The sequence below is a fragment of the Vicia villosa genome, linkage group LG7 (genome assembly GCF_029867415.1).
Source record: "Vicia villosa cultivar HV-30 ecotype Madison, WI linkage group LG7, Vvil1.0, whole genome shotgun sequence".
In the NCBI taxonomy this organism is placed as follows: Eukaryota; Viridiplantae; Streptophyta; class Magnoliopsida; order Fabales; family Fabaceae; genus Vicia; species Vicia villosa.
In genome coordinates, this window is record NC_081186.1 from 47,770,790 (window position 1) to 47,793,895 (window position 23,106).

General features: G+C 32.9%; 1 protein-coding gene and 1 pseudogene across 1 annotated transcript; both read right to left on the minus strand.

Moving 5' to 3' along the window:
* Positions 1-5,676: 5,676 nt before the first annotated feature.
* LOC131618986 (flavin mononucleotide hydrolase 1, chloroplatic-like) lies at positions 5,677-6,951 on the minus strand (annotated as a pseudogene).
* Positions 6,952-12,758: 5,807 nt separating this feature from the next.
* Positions 12,759-17,795, minus strand: LOC131620519 (probable alpha,alpha-trehalose-phosphate synthase [UDP-forming] 9). Its single transcript, XM_058891632.1, has 4 exons — positions 17,638-17,795; positions 13,953-15,961; positions 13,597-13,870; positions 12,759-13,485 (listed from the first exon to the last, which is right to left on the minus strand). Exons 2-4 carry the CDS (start codon positions 15,923-15,925, stop codon positions 13,153-13,155), a joined length of 2,580 nt encoding a protein of 859 aa, XP_058747615.1. The 5' UTR covers positions 15,926-15,961; positions 17,638-17,795; the 3' UTR covers positions 12,759-13,152.
* Between the last annotated feature and the right edge of the window lie 5,311 nt (positions 17,796-23,106).

Genomic DNA, 23,106 nt, shown 5'->3' on the forward strand with positions numbered 1-23,106 from the left:
ACCAAAACTAGAAAAAAAATCAACGAACGAGGGTTTCTGAAAAAATTATAAGTTAAAATAGTTTTGTTGTATAATTAATTTTTTTTATACAAAAAACTAATGGAAATTCAAATAAAAAATATATTTCAGAAATTAAAATTTAGAAATTTCAAGAAAGAAATGACATATATTTAAAAATTATAGTAGGTATGGAAAATAAAATTAATCTACAATAGTTTTGACATTTGTTAGGTGTCATAATATATTTAGAATTCAAAGACCGAATCATCAAGTTTAACCCGATTTAATACCTATATAACCAAGCAATCTAAGCACCTACTACTCGATCCCGTAACTTTGCCAAATAGGTGGCCAAGTTGGTTTTTAGAACATTGTGTACTATTTATTTTACAAAATTAATTATATTTTTAATATTTATAAAAAATTTCAAATGACATTATGATAAAAGACTATAAGAAGACTATTTTTGTTTTTAAGAGAGATATATTTTTTAGATATTTATGTATTTGCTTAAATATATCATCATTGGCACAAAAACTTGTATATTTTTTTAATCTATAATTAACTTCATCTTCGTGATTTAAAAACTAACTATGGCATTGGAATATTAATCTTGCAGGTATATCTCGTGCAACCGTTCTAGAACACCGTGATCTATCTAGCAACCACATCGGAGCAACGTGTGTCATCATCCTAAAGAGATGCACTAGTTTTTATTCTACCATTGAATAATGGTGCCGTCTATGGAAAATGATTCATAGATAGGATCAGCGAAGATCCATTCATGTAAACTGGATCTCTTCCTCTAAGATCTGATAGACATGCACCCTCTGGCACGAAGCAAGAAGGAAATATACATAGGGTTTCGAGATCATGAGAAGCTGGACAGAATCTCCAATGTTATTCTTCCACTTGAAATCACCGCACCATCGCCAATCATTCTGTTTATGGAATCCTTATGGATGATGGAAGCTCCTATAATTTAGTCTAATTCAAAATTTCCATCAAACTCGGTTTTAGGAAACAATATTTGAGACACTTTAAAGACCAAATAATACTTGCCTTAAATGATTCTTCTACTCGTTATCATGGACATATGCATTTATCGATCACAATGGGGAGGGAGTAGGAGAAATACGGTGAAGGTTCGATTCTCCGTGGTTCCATGTGCAAGTGTCTATAATGGCATCTTTGGTCGACCGTGTCTAGCATCCTTAGATGTCGTAGCTTCTCTCGTGCAATTGAATTTGAAATGCCATGCTGACTCTAGCTAGCCTTTTATGATCAAAGTCAATATTCAAGGAGCTTGTCAATTACAAGAAGTGATACTTAAGAGATCCGTTTGAGCCACCATTGTCCCTAGAGAAAGTATCAGAAAGCCCTTTGGGTGATAAGTATAGCTAGCCTCGATGCCCGAAAGTAAGAACACTCCTCGGGAGATAGGTTGGGATTCTCGACCAGATCCAACGCAAAAATCTTGGTACCATTCCAAATGGAGATTTCGAGACCATCAAACTGGATGACAAACCGATGAAATATGTAAACACAGGAGCTAACTTACCTGTCATAGTAAAGGAAGGGCCAATAAGATGTTTGAGAGTCAATGCTGCCATGTTCCCCATCTCTTTTCATGAGATTCTCAAAATAGATCCTAGTATGCATGTCACTAGCTGAATGATAAGTGCAAATTTGTAGTTGTTTTCGTATATAGTTTTGCGGCACTTATCGATTATTTTGTTAATATTCGTTGAATAATTCCCCAATTTTATGTAAATATGTATAATTTGTGTTTTTGATTCATTTATGTACCATTTGATATTTTTTCATTCGTTTTATAGGTATTGGGGCATGTTTGGAGCCTCGAGCAATAAAGTGTCGAAGGCACATCTTCAAATATGCAATTTTGAAAGAAAATAATGACTGATCCGGCTAAACCCATTTTCCAGCGTGCTACAACTTTTCTGGCAAAGTTGAGTTCTGAAGCTCGCTAAGCGCGTTATGCCCGCTTAGCATAGTTCCTTTTTCCATCCCAGATATTTTGCTGAGGTGGTGTAACGTGTCAATACAAGTGGCAGCCTGCTAAGCACGATGTGTAACACTCGTATTTAGTATTTCGTATTTTATTTTTATTATTTGTGAATTATGTGGATTAAATGTGTTTATATGTGCTTATGTGGCTTTATGTTATTTATTGAGTTTTACTAGTAAATGACAAGTTGGTGATTAGACTAGTTATTGGGCCTATGATAGGATTAGCATTAGAGAGGTGTTAATTAGGGCCCATTAGCAATTAGAAGATAATGAGGGTTTAACAAAACAAGGGTTTTAGAGGAATATATAATTAGAAGCTCATTTGGGATTTTTGGTGAAAGAAGAGAAGAGAAGAGAGAAGAGAAAGAGAGATTGAAGATTAAAGTTGACTTCAATCCAAATCCCAAGGTAACGGCGAGGTTCTTTCATGCTAAAGGAATGTATGATGATGTTTAGGGCGGGGTTTTGATTATGTGTTGTATCCATGGAATTGTGTGTAGAATTTTAGGGTTTATGATGAAAATGCATGAATCTTTGATTGGAAATGTGTTTTAATTGATGTTTGATGATAGATGATGATAGATTTCGTGATTATATGTGTTTAATTGCTGTTTAGAATAAGTTTTAGGCGATGGATGAGTGATTACACAGGTCTATTATTGCTGTGATTTTTCTACATAATCGCACGTCCGCTAAGCGGACGCGAGGCCGCTAAGCGGATGCTGTTTGTCTTTGAAAAATTCAGTTAGCTCGCTAAGCGGTGTTGGTCCGTTAAGCGGAGCTCAGATTTCATTTCGCTTCTTTTTTTAGCCGCTTGAAGCGGGGTTATTGAAATTGTATTTCCATAAGCGCGCTTGAAGGTCGCTAAGCGGAGCTTGCTGTGCAAAACTTGTTCAAACTTTAACATGATGTATCTTTTGAACCGTAACTTGTTTTTAAATGCCGTTTGAACTTCCATGAAAATCTAATTTATATCCTTCCATTTTATATGCTTTGAATATCCTTGGAAATATTTATGAATCCTTTCCTTGAATTGAATTGCTTTATATTGTGAATGATGTTGTGAAGTGATGTATTGTTGTATGATGATACAACATAGCGACGTGATGGTGAAGTCATGAATTACTATAAAAGTAATGATGTTTAGTCGATGTTTGTGTTTGAGTTGTGTTTGTGTGGATGTTACATTCATTGAGTCACATCCATTGCATAAAAGAGATGTGACCTTAATGGCAAAAGCGACGAGGCCTTAATGGCAAATAGCAACGTGTGCCCAATGATAAATTTTGAGATGTGGGAGTTTTACTCCAAATGGTACCACATGAATTTGCATAAGTCGAGTCACATGTGAATTGCATTTGAGTCTTATTTGATTATGTTATTGTGACTTGATGAAGATATGTTTGTTATGATGTGATGACTTGATGACGAGATGTTTGTCGTGATATGTTGGAATCTTACTTGTGAATTGCATATATTGTCATGGTTGATTGTTGACATTGTTTCCGTTTCATAAGTTAATTATGTGATGTGAATTGTTGTATTGAGGTTGTGATGAGAAATGGTGACCAATGTATGATTTTTTTCTCTTGCTTTGAATATTATCATACGTTTTTTTATAATGAATGATGTCTCACCCCTTCTGTTTGAATGTTACCCTCTGTTGGTAACGTGCAGGTAACAACGTGGAGTAGCCGTTTACCTTTTAGCTCGTGTCGGTGTATTTATTCTCTGATACGTAGAACTCGGGTGACGTCTAGCTTGTTTTGATTATGTCATGTTGTCTTGTCATTTTGTTATTATATTTCGATATTGTTGTCTCTCATTGGATTATGTTGTTATGTCTTACATAGATGTGTTGGATTTTTAGTTGCCCATGTTTGGCATGTATGACTTGCATATTATTGTTGATGTTGTTCCGCTATGATATTATGACTATTTGAGTATTGAGGTTTAATGGATGTGAGTTTCCTCCGTATTACTTGCTATGTATTTATATATATGTGAGCACATGTATGATTTGTTTTACGATGTAATTGTGACACCTCAAATGTGATGTATGTTTTGAGACTTTTACACTCTGATTTTCCAGTATATTTGCTGGGTAGATTTGGGGTGTTACACGATGAGCCCGCTTAGCGCGGCTGCATAAATTTTACCTATATACTTTTAATTTCAACCATTTTCTAGGTTATGGTTTTGAAGGTTTTTGTGTCCCAACTCCATCAATTTTATTCTTAGGTAGATTAGCTTAGAAAATAACACTTGGGTCTTGCATGTGGATAATCGGAGGTGGATTTCTCATCAATCAAAGTCGACAACCCATGAGATGTTTGGTTTTCCTCTCTTCCTCTTTGTGTATTTCGCTTTTGTTGGGTTTGTTTGTATAGTTACTCGGAACATATGTATATGTATTAATCACTGTGTTGTATAAAGCTTCCTTTACAAATCAATCTTGATGCTTTCCTTAAGTTTTTTGCATTTATGTTTGGATTTGTATTGTTGTAGAATTAGATCTCACAAGTCTTGATTAAGGAAGGAAGTCTGTTAGTTTCTCGATTCTAGAGATAGGGTTAAAGCTAACAGTTACTTATGTATCGAAGCTTAATACTTCTGTATTGTTGTTTCGTACGAGAAATCATCGACGCGAGAATACGGTTGTTCTCTCAACTTTGTGTTAGACATAACCTTGGTTGTGACACGTCTCGTAGGTGTTGCAGAAATGGACACTGATGTGAGAGATACATGATGATTTTGACGAGTATTGTAGATTGAGTACAACTTATCGATAGTATTAAGTATGTGACGAGTAGTGTATATTCATGCCTGATAGGTTATTCTCTCTGAAGAATGTATTTATTTTCTTGTTAATACCTTTTACTTTAAACCCATTTTAACCCAAGCTCAGAAATGCAGAAGCAGTTGAATGACATTCTTTCCCTCACATTATTCTCTATGGATACGATAAAACCCGGAATATTGCGTCTACATCGAACCTCAACCAAATACAAACTCCTATCCTTCATGGATGTTTATTTTGGCTATAATCAAACACTTATGCATGAGCTAGACAGATGGAAGACCACTTTCATGATCGAATAGGCGAACTACCAATACAATGTAATGCCCTTCTGTATGAAAAACGTGGGGGAAACATATCAAAGAATGATGAACAAGGTTTTCAAGGAAGAAATGGCTGAAATGTTGAAAGTATACATGGATGACATGATTGTCAAATTGAGCAAGAAAGAGATGAGCGATCAACACCTTGCACGAGTTTTCCGATGAGTCCAACAATATAATATGAGGCTTAACCTAAAGAAGTGCACCTTAGAACTAATATCCGACAAGTTTCAAGGCTTTTATCTAATGGTAAAGTGCATTTAAGCGAATTCGAACAAGTGTGAAGCAGTCATGCAGATGGAAAATATTCTTTTTAAAAGTAATAAGTAACAAATATTTGCTAGAAGAACAAATATTCTTGAACGAGATTACAAAAAAGGCCAAAGCCGTGATGGAAAATTTTCCTTTAATTGACACATAACTTAAGTAAAACAAAGAGTTTTTGTCAAACTCATAAAGGTTACAATTTGCATGAAAAATTTGAATATAGGATAATATTAACTTGTGCCATTGGGATACAAGTCAATAACTAATAGAAGAAAGAATGTCTTCGAAATTGTATACTGATTTTAATGAATGTATAAAATTAAATTTTTATTGCTTTTTTCAAAATTAAATTTTTATAAGTGGGTTTCTTAACTTGTGCATTTAGGGCACAAGTTAGCATATTACCCTTGAATATATAATACTAATGAAACAATTATGAGAGAGAGATATATTATGTGTTATACCATGTGCACAAGAACAAAATGTTCAAGATAAATATTTTGATAGCTTTAACTTGTCTTCGACCAACTGGTACCTGCAAACTATACACAACAATCTGTAGAATGCCATGAAAAGCAAAACATAAATCAAAATGGAAAATCAAATGTCTTACCATATAGGATAATTAGTAAAAGCATGCATTTCAAAGTTATTTTTCTTTAAGGCTAGAAGTAATTGTTCAATCCCTTCTATGTAGGAATACCCATTTCTCAAACAAGTTTTAAGGCCTGTCATAGAAATGATAGAATAAAAAACAAGCAAGTAAGAATGAAAAGTGATTTTAGACTATAAGTAATATGATTGAGACAAACCTTCTAAGTCCAAATCTCTTCCATCCTTGAAAAAAAATCTTGCTAGCTCCATTTAAAAGAAAGTGAGATAGATTAATAAGAAAACTATTCATGCTAAATGAAGATAGTAATAGCAAGTTTTACCTCATCAATGAGACCCTTTTCAAATTGAAACCACGCGGTTGGGTGTTTGCAATCAATGAGTTCTTCGAAAGACATACCAAAGAAAGAAGGGATGTCTTTGTAGTTCGGATCGAGAACGTTAACTATTAGTCATTAGATATCATTTATTAACAATCAGTTATAAGCTGTCAACTATCTGTCATCAGTTATAAACTACTAATTATTTTATCAACTATCATCAATTTTTACCAAACAAAGCCTTGGACTGCCTATTTCATTGAAAACTTTCATCCCTTTTGTTTATACCCTTTTAACGCTTCTCATCAATACCAAGAAGAAGTTAAGACATACTCTAATAATCTCAAAACCCCTAAATTTTGTATAGTCTTAAATAATTTTCGTTGCAACACTAAATTATCTTGTCTTCTATTTGAGATGGAAAACTCTAGCAAGAAAACAGACACCAAAGTATGTTTTATATATTCCTTCCATTTTAGTTTGAGATTACTTTGTTTCTATTTTTATTTAAAGTGTTATATTTTCCTTTTCTTTTTCTTCCTTCCTATTTCTCTTGACCTTTTAGGTCTTCACTCCCTCTTAAATGTTCACTTTTCATTTTTTTAGTTGTTTTAATTTTTCTCAACAGATTTACACCTACGAAATCCAATCTCATTAAAAAAATAGCAGATAAGGACTCATTTGAAATATTAAAATCTTGACATTTGTGTAAATATATATCCTCCAACATAGACCAAACTGCTTGGGGGAAATTCCTAGATGGCATTTTAACTTGTCTCCAAAAGGTGTTGGATGATTCTATCCTTTTTAATAAGGAAACTTTTGGCAATATTAGCAAACAGAAACACAACATTGAAAAGAAACTAAGGGGTATCCAAAAATCTTTGGAGAGAATAAATTCTGCAAGACTAGCTTATCTCCAACATGAGCTTCAACAGGAGTATGATGATAGCCTTGCGCGAGAGGAGATTCATTGGTATCAAAAGGCTATAGGTTATTGGATTAAATTAGGAGATCATAACACCAAAAAATTTCATACTGAAACTTTCGCAAGTGCACGGAATTATCGAAGTAATATAAAAGATTGTCGAACCCACAGGAACCAATAGTCAACCTACCGCTATCTACTATTGCTTTGTAAATCGAAGGCTATCGGGAAAAAAATTAGCTGCAAAGGGAATTTAAAACAAGAAATAAAATTTGGTTAAGAAAATATTAGTAAAAGCGAGACCGAAAGGTGGTTTCCAGTACACCTCTCGGACTCAATAAATCATTGGCGCGTGTTATGGTTTAAATTACTTTTAAGAAGAAAAATTAGTTTAAAAACATTAATCTCACACTTTCGTGCTACTGACCTTTGTTGTATTTTGGAATCGCAAATGTTTTGCTATCCCTCAATTTTAAGTTGCGGAATACTTTTTGAAAACTAAAAAGTCCTAATCAATTCTAAAGTGCTCTCGCCGTGATTAAAATTGATGTCTAATTTTTACTATCCGATACAATCCTCACGCTCTTGCTCTATTAGTTTGAAACCTTAGTGATTTTGTCGTCACGAAAAACCTTTAAAATATTGAATTAAAAATCAAACCAGAGAACAATTTATAAAATGAAGTCCCGCCAAATCAATATCGAGTCCCGTCGGAACAACGGTCCTCACATTCTGGGATTTAGGTTTAGTTTTGTTTGATTTGCGGTTTTTTATTGGGCCGGTTCGGTTTTGAACACCCCTACATAATGGTAATTGAACATAACATGAACATGATATTTGTAGAAAAAATTAAATTAACTTTAGAATGCAATATAACAAGTACGTGCAAAGTCAAAGTAAAGACGTCGGCAACACTAGCATACGATAAAACATAAACGGAAAGCAATAGAAAACTTACGGGAAATTAAAGCGGTGCGGTAAAGTAAACAACTTAAACGGAAAATTTCGGAATGTAGAATAAATGTGAGATTGAATTAAAAGCTTGATCCAAGTACATCAATATTCTGAATTTGATAACAATGGTGTACAGATTGCCAAATGCGAACAATTCGGCACTTTTACAGAGTAACTTATATGTCTAAATCATACTAAAAAACTTGGACCTCTAAAACTAACTTCTAAGATCATATTTATAGTGCTACTGCCTCTGAAAAGTGGTTCAAAACAAGTAGGAACCTTTGGTAAAAAGTAGGAAGAGTGGGGGAAGACCCATAAGTAGTTTCCCAATTTTTCTGCACTGCGCGTCCATGGCGAACGCCATGAGACCATGGCAAAAGCCATGGTAAAGTTGAGTGGGAGATGTGGCCTGAGGGGTACATGGCGAACGCCGTAGGCCCATGGCAAACGCCATGCACCATAAAGGTGGATTTTTTCATTTTCTTCATAAAGTCTATGGCCTTCACCTTCCCAGTGGTGTTAAGTGCAATGATGATATTATTCTCAAGGAAGAAGTACTAATTTCTTTTAAATATCTTTTTTGCCCAATATATCCTATACTCTCCGCTAGTATGAGTGACTCAACTATGACTCTGATTTTTACTGAAGAAGCCAAACACTTTTTAACTGAACAGGTGACAAGGGAAGAAATTACTTATGCTTTGAATTAAATGCACCATTTTAAGGCACCTAACCCTAATGGATTATGGGGTATTTTATTTAAAAGATTTCGGCATATATTTTAAGATGATATTGTCCAACTTATATCAGATGCTTTTGTGACAGGTAGTTGTCACTCCATTCTTTTTGAGACAAATATAACATTAATTCCTAAGACAACCTGCCCCCAAAGTTTTAAGGAATTCAAGCCTATTAGCTTGTTCAACACTATTTACAAGTTTATTATCAAGATTATGGCTAACAAATTAGGTCCTTATCCATATCAGATAGTTGAACCCTTCCAAAGAAGATTTTTGCATGGTAAAGGTACAACTGATAATGTCATTATCCTCCAAGAAGCCATTTATTCTATGCTTAAATCTAAAAAGAAAAAAAGTTGACATGATATTCAAGATAGATTTTGGAAAGGCCTATGATCATGTTGATTGTGATTTTTTGGAATTTTGTTTGAAGCGAAACGGGTTCCTACCATTACTATAAATTTGATCATTTATGATATCTTGAATTCTTTTGCCATGTTTTCTGGCCTTAAACTGGATGTTTCTAAATCTAAGGTGTTCTTCTCCACTATGACTAAGAGGAATAAAATAGATTTAATTGTCTCCAGCACATGTATCAAGCGAACTCTTACTCTTGAAAAATACTTGGGTTTCTCTATGTTGCATAGTCGTCTTCAACGCAAGGACTTTGAGTTCCTAGAGAAAAGATAAGTGGCAGGATAAATTGTTAAATAACCCTGTTCATTTGACTCTCGTTACTCTATCCTGAATCCATCCTAAATTATTAAATACAAGTGGCTTAGTTACCTCAACCAACTTGTGATTTTATTGATAGAATGGTTAGAATTTTTTGTGAAAAGGTAATTCAAACTCTGGCGTGCATCTTGTTGGTTGAAATAAAATCACTAAGCCCAAAAAGTTAGGTAGTCTTGAGATCCGGAAACCAAGAGAGGTCAATACTTCTATGTTGGATAAATTGGTTTAGGGTCTCCGCCAAGATTGTGATTTCCTTTGGGTCCATGTTTGGAAGCATAAGTACATCAGTGAGTAAACATTTCCTAATATGAGAAAGAAACTAGGATCAGTTACTTAGAATGTAACTATGAAATCTCTCCATGCTCTTAACAATAGCTTTAAATTTAGATTGGAGGATAGGAACTTCTCTTTCTGGTTTTCTAATTGGTTTGGGGTAGGGAAATTAGCGGAGCGGGTTCTTTAGGTGGATATCCACAATCTAAAAATGCGAGAGAATGATGTTTACTTGGATGAGAATTCAAACGCCAGTTTATTATATACTATAGAAAGGAAATCAATCACGTGGAATGCACACAAAGGTAGTAATATAATTTTGAATGTAATGACAGTAGCTTCAATAATCTCGATGTCTTGAATTTTTGTGGATTGAATAAAATGCTAATGGTACTTGGGTTCACGATTTTGCAGATGATATTGATTATTTCAATATCGTTAGTGTTGAGGTGATAGCGTTATATCATAGTTTGTATATGACCTAAGAACTTATCTCCAACTCTACTATCAAACTTATCTCAGAGTCTATTAATATTTGACATCACTATGTCACGATTATTCACAACATTAAAGAGTTTCTCTTTAGAAAACGTCAAGTTTAAATATTCCATACTCTTAAATAGGGCAACATGTGTGCTGACTATCTAGCAAAACATAGAACTGATGATAAAGTAGCATATCAGTCTTTTGTGAAACTTCCTGTAAAAATCATCACTCTTTTGCTAGTTGATACTGGTAAGACTTTATTTTCTAAAAAATTCCATACTTTTTCTTTTCTTTTCCTTTTCCCACTTGTAATAAAAAAAACTACTAACAATTTGTCAAACAAAAATTTAAGATAAAGAAATAGATATACACATTTCTTCATCTCTTCTTTGTTGAATAAGGAGCTAGTTAGGATCTCTGATTTTTCTATAATTTTATGTGCTTTAATTCTTTAATGTCTTAGATTCTTTTTAAAAAAAATATTCATGTTGTGTTCTTTTTCAATTGCAGTTTTGACTATTGTTGGTTCTTTTATTAAAAAAAAAAATTACGATGGCTTCAGCATGACCACTCGTCTCTATAAAATTTGGTGAGAAGTCGCCATTCTTACCAAGTTACCAAATTATCATTGGTAAGTTCAAAGCATGCTATAACGGTGTGTTTGGTTGAGAAAAGAAGTTGAGAAGAGAGAAATAAGTGAGAAAGAGTGTGAAAAGAGAGAAAAAGAATAGAAATAGAGTATATTTGATATATTGTTTGGTATAAGAGAAAGAAAAGAGAAATAGAAGAGAAAGAAGTGTCTTGTTTTATGATAAAGACATAAATACCCTTAATTAAATTAAGTTAATTTATTAATTTCATTGTGAATTTTTTTTTAATTTTGTTAATATATGTTAACTAAATTAGTGAATTTATTTTTAAAATTTTTATTTAATACTTTTAAAAAATTTGTTAATTCTTTATTAAAAACATTTATTAGTGAATAGAATAAATTTTGCTAATAACTATAAAACAATTTGATAAATTGTTAGTAGTTAGTTAAGTGAATAATCACATTTTAATATCAGTAATGTAAACTTTTTAAGACAAGCCATCGTATAATATTGCTTCATTAAAACAACTATAATACTATAATAAAGTATAGCAACAAAAAAAGTCATGAAACAAAAAGGACAGTAATGTCATTTTAGAGAAGATGATCTCCTCTTCCCACTTTCTTCGCTATGTTGAGAAGATTGGAAAAAGCAATGGGTCCCACACATTTATCTCTCTATTCAATCTCTCTTTCAAACCAAACAAACAACTTTTTATACTTCTTCTCAACTTGTCTCCTCTCAACTTCTTTCTCCCTTATTTCACCTATACCAAACATACCATAAATGTTCTAGGTCAACTACTTTAAAATGGAATGTTAACACTATGATGCTCGATAATTGCCTCCAGAAACTTTAATATTGGTTTAAGATTGGAAAAGATGAAAAAACAAACCTACTGATATCATTCTTCCTTAATCTCAATTTTCATAGAACTATAGTAGTTTTATCATTATTATATTTATGATTTTTTTATGCTTTGTTTCTTTTTTTGGTGATTAAATTTTTTAGTTGATTTTCCTTAGAAATATTTCTGTATTTTTTTTCCGGTGGTGGTGGTAATGTGATTATGTGAAGAGGATTATGAAATGGGTCAAAATTTAAGGTGAAAAAGATGATAACTATATATTTTTATTTTTGTAGGAAATGAGTTATAGTTCATATCAGACAAAAATTGGTGGTGCAAGGTAGAGAGACCTTGTGTTTCGAAGGCAAGAAATAATTGTTGAATAATAATGTTGAAGTTGAGAAATTAAATAATAAAATTATCATCTGTTTATTTTACCAAACTATGTCTTTTTGTTAATAGTTTAACCAATTATTTTGTACCATTTTCTGATGTATTTTTTCCAAAATTATTTTACTAAATCAATAAATTAAATATAAAACAAAGATATACTGGAAAACAAAATTTTAACAACTTAAAATTGTGTAGACAAAGTTTTCAAACAAGTAATTTTGTCTATATTATATCTAAAAAAAACTAGTTTTTACTGTTTAAATTAGTTTCTTCTACAAAATTTTGTTTACCACAACAAAATTTTTATTTTATACTTCATTTATTTTCATTAGTAAAATTAATTTTAAAAAGTACATTATGTGGCAGGATTTACGTTTTAGAAATTACTACACAATAGCTATAGCTCAACTTCCCCAATACTTATTTTTCTCATCAAAGACAACAAGCACAAGATTGAAGAGATTTCAAACCAGAATCGAATTATGTATTGTAACAAAATACTGTAACTATACATGTTTGAAGTTTTGATGCTCCTCTCTCAGTACAAGCGCAACAGAACTGGTCCAAAAAATTAAAGCACAACTAAACCTCAATGCGGCACCAGTAAATATAACAATTGATGTTACCCATGTACAAGAGAATAAACTGTCAGATCATGCATGAACCACACAGCAACCTTCCCAATGGCATGTAAACCGGTTCAGGAGCACAAAAAGAATCTGATCCACAATGGCCAAGTCGCACTATTGGTTGTTGTCAGGTTAATGATTAATAATACCCAAAAATTTCTGATTCGCAGGATCAGAATCCACGCATATAATGAACCAATAATGCTGTTTTGCCCTTCCTATGAAACTATGCTCTCAAAAGATACCTGGAATTGGGCATGATGATGATGCTTGGGCTTTGGATTTGATGAGGATGCAAGGCCTTGAAGTAACCTCACGACATCGGCAGTATCATCAAGAAAATACTTGGCCTTGCTCGGTTTTCTTCCAACAGTGCAGGCAAAAATCTCTGGGGCGGATGGTAAAGATGGGCACGAGACTGTACTCAAAATGCTTTCAAACATGTCTTCATCAGACCTATCATCTCCTATGCACATCACGAAATCTGGTGGATTGCCACCATTAACCATATTCAAAAGAACTTTCTCAGCTACCAACCCTTTGGTCACTCCCTGCAGCGAGTAAATCCACAACATTGATCAAAACAATTCAAGCTTTTGAGTTTCATTTAATATAAAAAATAGTAGAGGAAGATGAGGGGAAAGGAATATGAAAAACTCTACCTGTGGCTTAACTTCAACAATATGCTGGCCTCTCTTAACAAGTGCCGGTTCATTAGCAAGAACACTTTCCAAGTGATCCAACAATTCTTTGGCTTGACAGGAACCAAAATCAGGGTCTGCATCTTGATGATGCCACACCAAAGCACTTTCCTTAATTTCAATATTAGATCCATCAGTTGCTTCTGTATATGACTGCATGACAGGCTCCACTATCTGTTTCCAATCAAGGTCCGCAGACAAGTGACTGGTTTCCCATTCGGAGTCGCTATTCCACCTGCAGATGTAAAATACATTAGCATTATAATTTTTCTATTATCTTTAAGGCCAGAGGAAGAAACAACTGCGACATTACTTACCTTAGAAAGTACCCATGTTCAGCTGCAAGTCCCAGCATTTTGCATGAAGCAAACCAGTCACTCAGAGAATCTCTTGCCCTTCCACTAACAATGAATACAATATTCTTGCTATCATTACACAGAGCATTAAGCACAGATATGACTTCAGCGCTGGGGGTTTTATTAATGGAAGTTTGTGGTACAATAGTGCCATCATAATCAAGAAAGATGGCCCTTCTTTTGGTTCTTTTGTAAGCTGATACAATATGGTCAATGGACAGCTTTCTAAAACCATGAGAAAGAGAAATAACTCTGAATCCCAACCCCAAACCAATTCCCCAGCACCTTTTAGTGTAATGATCTTTGCAGGCTCTCTCCAAATCCTGCATAAAACTGCGTGCCCAATATGCCACATCGTGAGAACTTACATAACGATAGTGTTTCTCATGGCGCAACTTTTTCTCCGAATCTCTCATGGTGAGAGCCAAATTCAGAGCATCAGCAACTGCATCTATATCCCAGGGATTGACCCTGATAGCCCCACTCAGAGAAGGTGAACAGCCAATGAACTCAGATACAACAAGCATGCTTGTACGAGGAGAATCACTCTGCCTACCCATAGCTTCATCCAGCTTTGCAGTTCCCTGTCTGCAGACAATATATTTGTACGGGACTAAGTTCATCCCATCTCTCACAGCATTGACAATGCAGCACTCTGCTACAGCATAATAGGCACTCTTCTCAAAGCGAGGAACAGGGCGGTCAATGATAATGACTGGTTGATAATGACTAGAACCATAATTAGCATTGATCCTCTGAGCAATTAAATATGCTTCCTTCTTTGCTTCCTGAACATCCTTCCCTGAACCCCTTGCGGGATTTACAATTTGAACAAGGACAACTTTTCCCTGCAAATCTGGATTCTGCTGCAGCAGCTGCTCCACTGCTAGAAATTTCAGATTGATACCTTTAAAAATATCCATGTCGTCAACCCCAAGAATAACTTTTCTATCCTTAAACTCTTCCTGGATCTCTTTTAGCTTAGTGGATGTAGAAGGAAGATTTAATACAGAATCAAGCCTACCCATATGAATGCCTACGGGCAAAATTTTGATAAATATAGTGCGGCCAAAGTAATCAAGTCCTATATGCCCTCGCTTAGATTCATAATCCAAGCCTAGCATTCTACTGCAGCATGAAAGAAAGTGGCGAGCATAATCAAATGTATGAAAACCAATTAAATCTGAATTCAACAATCCTTTGAGAATTTCATCCCTTACAGGCAAAGTTCGGTAAATTTCAGAAGATGGGAAAGGACTGTGAAGAAAGAACCCAAGTTTAACTCGATTAAATCGTTTCCTCAAGAAAGTAGGCAAAACCATCAAGTGATAATCATGAACCCAAACAAAATCATCATCGGGATTAATCACTTCCATGACTTTGTCTGCAAATATTTTGTTAGCAGAAACATAAGCTTGCCAAAGCACACGGTCAAAGCGATCACCGTGATCTGAGCATATGGGTAGCATATAATGGAACAGGGGCCAGAGCTGCTGCTTACAAAAACCAAGATAGAACTTTTTCTGCAGATCATGTGGTAGAAAGGTAGGCACACAATTAAAATCATCCAGTAATCTCTGAGCAACTTCATCCTGCTCACTAGCATCTATCTCAGCTTTGAGAGAACCCACATAGATCACCTCAGTATCAGAAGAAAAACCATCTTTTAATTGTAATAGAATTGAATCTTCATCCCAACTGAAACACCATTTAGCAGTATCAATATCTCTTTTAGCCTGCAGAGGCAACATGTTTGCCACAATGATTTTCCGCTCCCGACATCCAGAGGAACTAACGTCTGATTCACCATCCAGGTCAGAAATAATTCCAGGAACAGTCATAACCCTTGGAAGAGTTCTTGGGGTGTGAGGAATATCAAGCAAGTCTCCTCCACCAGCTAAATCTAAGAGATTAGCATAGGATCTTGATGCCATTACTTGTCACTTGGACCTTTCTTCAATATCTTCTTTCTGTCAATTCATACAAATAAATAAATAAACACAACAGTTACAACAGACATCCAATGAATAATATGTCACGGGACCCCATGTAAAGATTTGACAGATACTGCATATATAATATATATTCGAAATAAATCTCATAATTCATTTCAGGCATATACACTAGCATGGTTCTCATATTGTTGGTTAATCAAACTACCTAGTCAAATGCTATTAGTGCATATTTAGTAATCAAAGCAGTTCATATGAATGGATTCTAAAACAAATAGCACCAGGGGGTGAAAATAGAAGAAAACATATGATACAAATAAGCAATAGTAGGTCAACCAGGAATACTATCTCGAAAACATGTAAATTTATCTGGAGAAAGAATTCGGAAAACATTAACTGTGCTCATTATCATTGCTGACGACTAGACAAAATTGTTGTGCAAGCAATTATCATGCATTCATTTCTTTCAAGGCTCCCAAACTTAAAGAAAGAAACTTAACTAGTGAAACAGCAAAAATTAGGCCAAAAAAGAAAAACAAAAATGTGAACAACTACCAAAACTTAACATATATGGAGAATATTTTCTAACATTTTGTAAAACACAGTACCAAATGAATATCAGGTAAAAGAAGAAGACCTCTTTAATGTTGACACTAAACCAGAAAACAAAATTTCAAAATTCACACTTAGAAGACATTCATAAATATTTTTACATGACAATTTGCTTCTATCCAATTGATTATCCCAAAACATGAACTAACACAAACCAAAAAGATTGATTCACTTTGAACACGATATATAGTGTCACTTTTCCTCTCCTCCATAGGTAGTTAAGCAAACTAAAAATTACAAACAGACTCATCTCCCTACACATTACTGCTGTCAAACAGCAAAGGAGAATAATTCCCAGCAGCATAAAGGGTGTAAAAAACATTGAGTCAAGTTCACCCATCACTTTCGTTTATAATACAACATATAAAATCACCAAAAAAGAAACCCTTTATTCAATATAAACAAATATGATAATCACCATATCCAAAAAAAAATCACAATGGTCCAAAAATTCCAATCCATGTACATTTATCAATCATACCCTACCACTTTCTTGCTGTAAAAGAGCTTCACCCCCAATCAACCCCAACAAAAACTTATCTAAACGAAAACCAAATAAAACTCTTTCCACTTTAAATCATCTCAACTATAATTTCCCAAACAAAAAAATCACAAAAAAAAAATTCACAAAGTATAACCAATTAACAAAAACAGTACAAAAAGCATAAAAAAAGTGCCTGCAACTGTTAGATCCCAACACGATGAGAAAAAAAAAATTCAAAAACAAATCAAACATATCAAAACTCCAAAAACTCATACATAAACAAATTGAAGCTATAACTCGCATTACAAAACTCCAAAACTCCAAGTAAACGACGATGCCGTTTAACACAATTTTCTTCTGAGAACCAAACTCACACAACACAACTAGTATCCACAAAAATTACACACAAAACGAAACGATCGATAGCATACAGTTACAAAAACAACAAAAAACAGCAAAATTAACAACAAAAAAGAAGAAAAAATAACGCCAAACACTTCAATTCAAAGAACGGATCAGAAACAAAAACACAAAAAAAAATATATAGTTCAGTAGTGAGAACTCGGGATTCAGTTGATAGCTGTGATGAAGAACTTACCGGCGGCGACAGTTACAGCGAGATTCCGGTGGAAACGCGTAGTGATGAGAGAGAAAGTTTTAGAGAGAGAAAGTTTTTAGAGAGAGAGATATTTGAGTTTTGGAGAATGAAAGAACAAAATGAGAACGGCAACTGCAAGATTTTTGGTTTTATTATAATTTATATAAATTTTAGGGTCAATGAAGAATAAGGCACTCGATGGAATGGATATAGTTTTTAATTTTTAAAATTATTATTATTTATTATTATTTATTGGATTGGATTGGATTGGATAAAATTTTGATGCTTTTCTTTCCGAATTAAATAACTATTTATTTTTACCGTGGTTTGTTTTTCTAACCATGGTTCCGCTTCGCTGGTTTTTCTATTTTTATTAATTTTTTATTCTTTCTTTTCGAGAATATTTTCATTTATTGGACTCTGATTTAGTTTATTTACTTTTCGTGGAAAGAAAATATATTGTTTCTTTTTTAAATGTTTTTTTTGTTAGGTATTTTATTTCTAGCGAGAAAAATAAATTATTGTTTATGTGCGTGTGCGTGTGTTTTACATGAATTAGTGGATGATTCTTTATCCACATCTTTATCATTAGTGTGGTTGAATGTTTTATTTTATTCTTTACAAGTTTTCAAGTGTTATATATTACAATTTATTTATCTTGAACCTAAAAAAGATGAGGGAAAGTGTATTATGAAAATGAAAGGTAATAAATGAATAATGGAGAAAAAAAGTAAACACGGTTTTAATTTTATTAATTGTAAGATTTTGTTTAATCTTTTATAAAAGTAACTTTTGATTCTTAAGATTAATATATTTGTGATAAATTTCTTTTACAAATAAACTTCTTTTGAGTGAAAGGTTATAAATATAAATGAATGAAGAAAAAAAAAGTAAGCATCATTTTAATTTTATTAATGGTAAGATTTGGTTCAATCTTTTTGAAAAGTAACTTTTGATTCTTAAGATTAATACATTGTGAATTATTATTAAATTAATTAACATATAATTATTATTTAATTTGAAATAAGTAAATATTAATTTTTGTGTATTTGAAATAAGTAAATAATGATCAATTAATTTAAGTAAATATTAATTAAATAATTTCTATTTGATTAATTAAATTTAGAATTTAAATTTTATTAATTTTATTTTTAAATTTATGTATTATTTGAAATAAATAAATATTTATTTGTGTGTTATTTGAAATAAGTGAATAAGTAATTGATAACTAATTTAATATAATTCAATTAAATACTAATTTATTTATTTCTATTAGATTAATTATATTTAGAATTTATGTTTTATAAATTTTATTTTTAAATTTTTGTATTATTTAAAATAAGTAAATATTTATTTGTGTATTATTTAAAATAAGTAAATATTTATTTGTGTGTTATTTAAAATAAATAAATATTTATTCTAAATTATTAAGTTGAATATTTATTATTAGAAATATTAATAATAAAAATTGATTGGTGTAGCTCTAAAGTGATTATCATTTAATTTTAAGGGATATGATTCAAGACCTCATGGATATAAATATTATATTTTTTGTTTTAAATTCAGAATTGTTAATATTTGTTTGATTCTTACTAGAAACGAATTTTAATATTTTTTTAATATTTTCAAATTTAAATTGTTTAAAAATAAAATAAAATATAAAATATAAAGTGGTTGTACACGTAATTATTAAAAAAAATTAGCTTGAAAAACATATTAACAGAAAAACTAATATGGGTCAGTTAAATGTTGTAAGGAATTAAATAAGGTCTTTTTATTTTTCGGAAATTAAATTGGGTTCTGTAATTTTTTAGAGATCAAAATGAATTTTCATTCTTTATATTTTCATTCTTTTGAGAGTCATCATCATCAAAACTATTTGAATATTTTACATTCACAGGACATAGAAACCCATGTGAGTCTATTGACTAGTCTACTTAAAGCTTAAACATTAAATTTGACTTCTCAAGTTGACGAAGCATTCACACAACTTAAAAATGCTATGACCAATATACCAATTTTGATATTACATGATTTTAACCTTCCTGCGATTTGGTTAAGATGAGGCTAAGGAAGATAATGATGCGGGAGAAAAAGCTATATCAAAAACTGCCTAAAAATGTCGTCTACCAATTTCATTTTGCTTATGGAAATGATAAATTGGGTGTCCAATTCTACACTTAGAACCATCTTAACTTAGATGCAAATAATGTGTTTATCTAAGGTTTATATCCTTAACACAAAGGTTTTAAATGCCTTAGCAAGAATGACAAAAATTTTACATCAAATGATGTTATCTTCAATGAACAAAACCTTATATTTCCTCAATTATTTCCTATACTATATATGTCAATTAATGATATATTTAACATGACTAAGCCCTTACCTTGTCTCACAAAAAGTTCAAGTACTTTTCTACCAAGATTTTAACATATTGTAGCTATTTTACCTTAGTTTGAACATGCAACTCTATCTCAGCATATGCCTACTAAGTTACCCTACAAGCCAGCTAGTCAATTCCCCATCTTTCTCCTATTATGTTAGAGGCCAATCTTCACACATTACCTGAACCAAATACACATGACCATACTCCTTAAATTTCTCAATAAAGAGTATGCATGAACAATTACATGTCTCAATCATTATCTATACAAAACCATAACTCGTATTGTTATCCATACTACATAAATATGCCTAGTCTATTACAAATACTACCCAGTTATCCTCAAGATACCATCTCATCCAATATAACACTAAGTATGATCGATACATTCTCGACCCTATCATTTCACAACACTAAACCAACTCATCCTCTCTTACAAAAAGGCCATCCTATATTGACTCATGTCAAAACAGGAAAATTAAAACTAAGACTAATTCTTGCTCACACGCATTCTTCTTAAATAGAATTCTTTTTTTCTAAAATAGAGTTTGTCTTGTTGATGAACTTTGAAATGTACTCAAAGAGAAATGTATGGTTCATGGCTCGATTTTGTTGAAGATAATTAAAGATGTCTATAGAAGAACCAACAAAAACATATCCAACATTTTCACAAAGATGAAGTTAATAGAACTTCTTGAATTAACAGACAAGATTCGTCAAAAAAGACGTTAGAGTTGAAGGATAGAAAAACACTTAGAAAGGGGGGGTTTGAATAAGTGTAGTCTTAAAAACTTGAACGATAAAAACAATTTGCACAGTTATTTTTATCCTGGTTTGTTGTTAACTAAAATACTCCAGTCCATCCCCACGGTGTGATTTACCTCACCTGAGGATTTAATCCACTAATCGCAACAGATTACAATGGTTTTCCACTTAGCCCACGACTAAGTCTTCTAGAGTATCCTGATCACAACCTGATCACTCTAGGAACAAATGCTTAGACACAAGCTAAGACTTTCTTAGAGTATCCTGACCACCACGTGATCACTCTAATTACAACTGCTTAGACACAAGCTAAGACTTCCTAGAGTATCCTGATCAACACTTGATCACTCTAGTTACTTACAAATTAATGTAATCAATTCTAAGAGTATTACAAATGCTTCTGAAAAGCTATAATCACAACAGTGATATTTCTATTAACGTTTAAGCTTAATCTCACTAATATATTACAACAGCAATGTAGTGAGCTTTGATGAAGATGAAGTTTCTGAGCTTTGAGTTGAACAGCGTTTCAGCAAGTTTTTCAGAATAAGTTCGTTCAGGATTCGTAACCTTGCTTCTCATCAGAAATTCATATTTATAGGCACTTGAGAAGATGACCGTTGGGAGCATTTAATGCTTTGCGTATTCCGTACAGCATTGCATTTAATGTTTCACGCTTTTGTCAACTACCTCGAGCCTTGTTCACGCTGTGTCTACTGACGTTGCCTTTAATAGCTTCCAACGTTCCTTTTGTCAGTCAGCGTAGCCTGCCCCCTGTACTTTCTTCTGATCTGATGTTTGTGTATACAACGTTTGAATATCATCAGAGTCAAACAGCTTGGTGCATAGCATCTTCTTGTCTTCTGACCTTGAAGTGCTTCTAAGCGTGATACCATGAGAACTTCAGTGCTTCTGCTTCTGATCTCAAGTTCTTCTGATGCTTCCATAGACCCATGTTCTGATTCTGCCTTGACCATCTTCTGATGTCTTGCCAGACCATGTTCTGATGTTGCATGCTGAACCTTCTAAGACAAAGCTTCTGAGCGCTGATTTGTGCATACTCTTTATATATATTTCCTGAAAGGGAAATTGCAATGTATTAGAGTACCACATTATCTCACACAAAATTCATATCCTTGTTATCATCAAAACTAAGAATATTGATCAGAACAAATCTTGTTCTAACAATCTCCCCCTTTTTGATGATGACAAAAACATATATAAATGATATGAATTTGCGATCAGAAAGAGCAGACGGCTAAAGACAATTTACACAGCTATAGCATAAGCATGTGAATATGTCTCCCCCTGAGATTAACAATCTCCCCCTGAGATGAATAATCTCTCCCTGAAATTAATACTAGAAGAATTTTATAAATAAAAGACTTCCCTGAGTATTTCAGTAGAGACGTTCACAGTGCTTGATCTTCAGAACATTCATGACTTCTGATTTCTGCTTCCATAGGACAGCTTCAGAACATTGAATTTCTTTAGATCCTCAGAACATTCACAGCTTCTGATTCCTGCTTCCATCGGACAGCTTCAGAACTTGAATTTCTTTGATCTTTAGAACATTCACAGCTTCTGACTTCTGCTTCCATCGGACAGCTTCAGAACTTGAATTTCTTTAGATCTTCAGAACATCCACAGCTTCTGATTCTTGCTTCCATTGGGACAGCTTCAGAGCTTGAATTTCTTCTTTCATCACTTCATGCTAGAATGTATCAGAACATTGTTGAATGTACCAGAGCATCATCAGAGCATCTCTACATCCTGAAATGTTACAGAACAAAACTAAACGACAAAAGTCAGCATGAATGAGTCAGAACATAGAATATGTTTCAGAACACATAATATGTATCAGAGCCATATAGAATGTATCAGAACAAATAGACATAATGTTTCAGATCATATTCTATCATCAGAATATCTGAACATTCTTCCTTCTTGCTTCTGATTCTGATTCTGAAGCTTCATAGCACTCAGCTTGCTTCAAGAATCCAAGAACTTGATTCATCTTGTTGCTTCTCATGTTGATCTTTAAAGAGAATCTTCAATTCCTGCAACAACACAACTTAAAGCATAGAACTTTGCAAGTTCTGTTAGTAATGTGGGGCCTTTTTACCCGGTAACTGATAATATTTAATCAAATCATTTATCATATATTTTCTCCCCCTTTTTGTCATAACATCAAAAAGAATATAAAAGATTCAGATGTAGAAAAGGACAAAGGAAAGAAACAGAATTAAACTTTTCATTGATTAAACAAACAGAATTACAAAAGAGGTATGCAGAACAAGCAGATGCAATCAAGCAAAGAA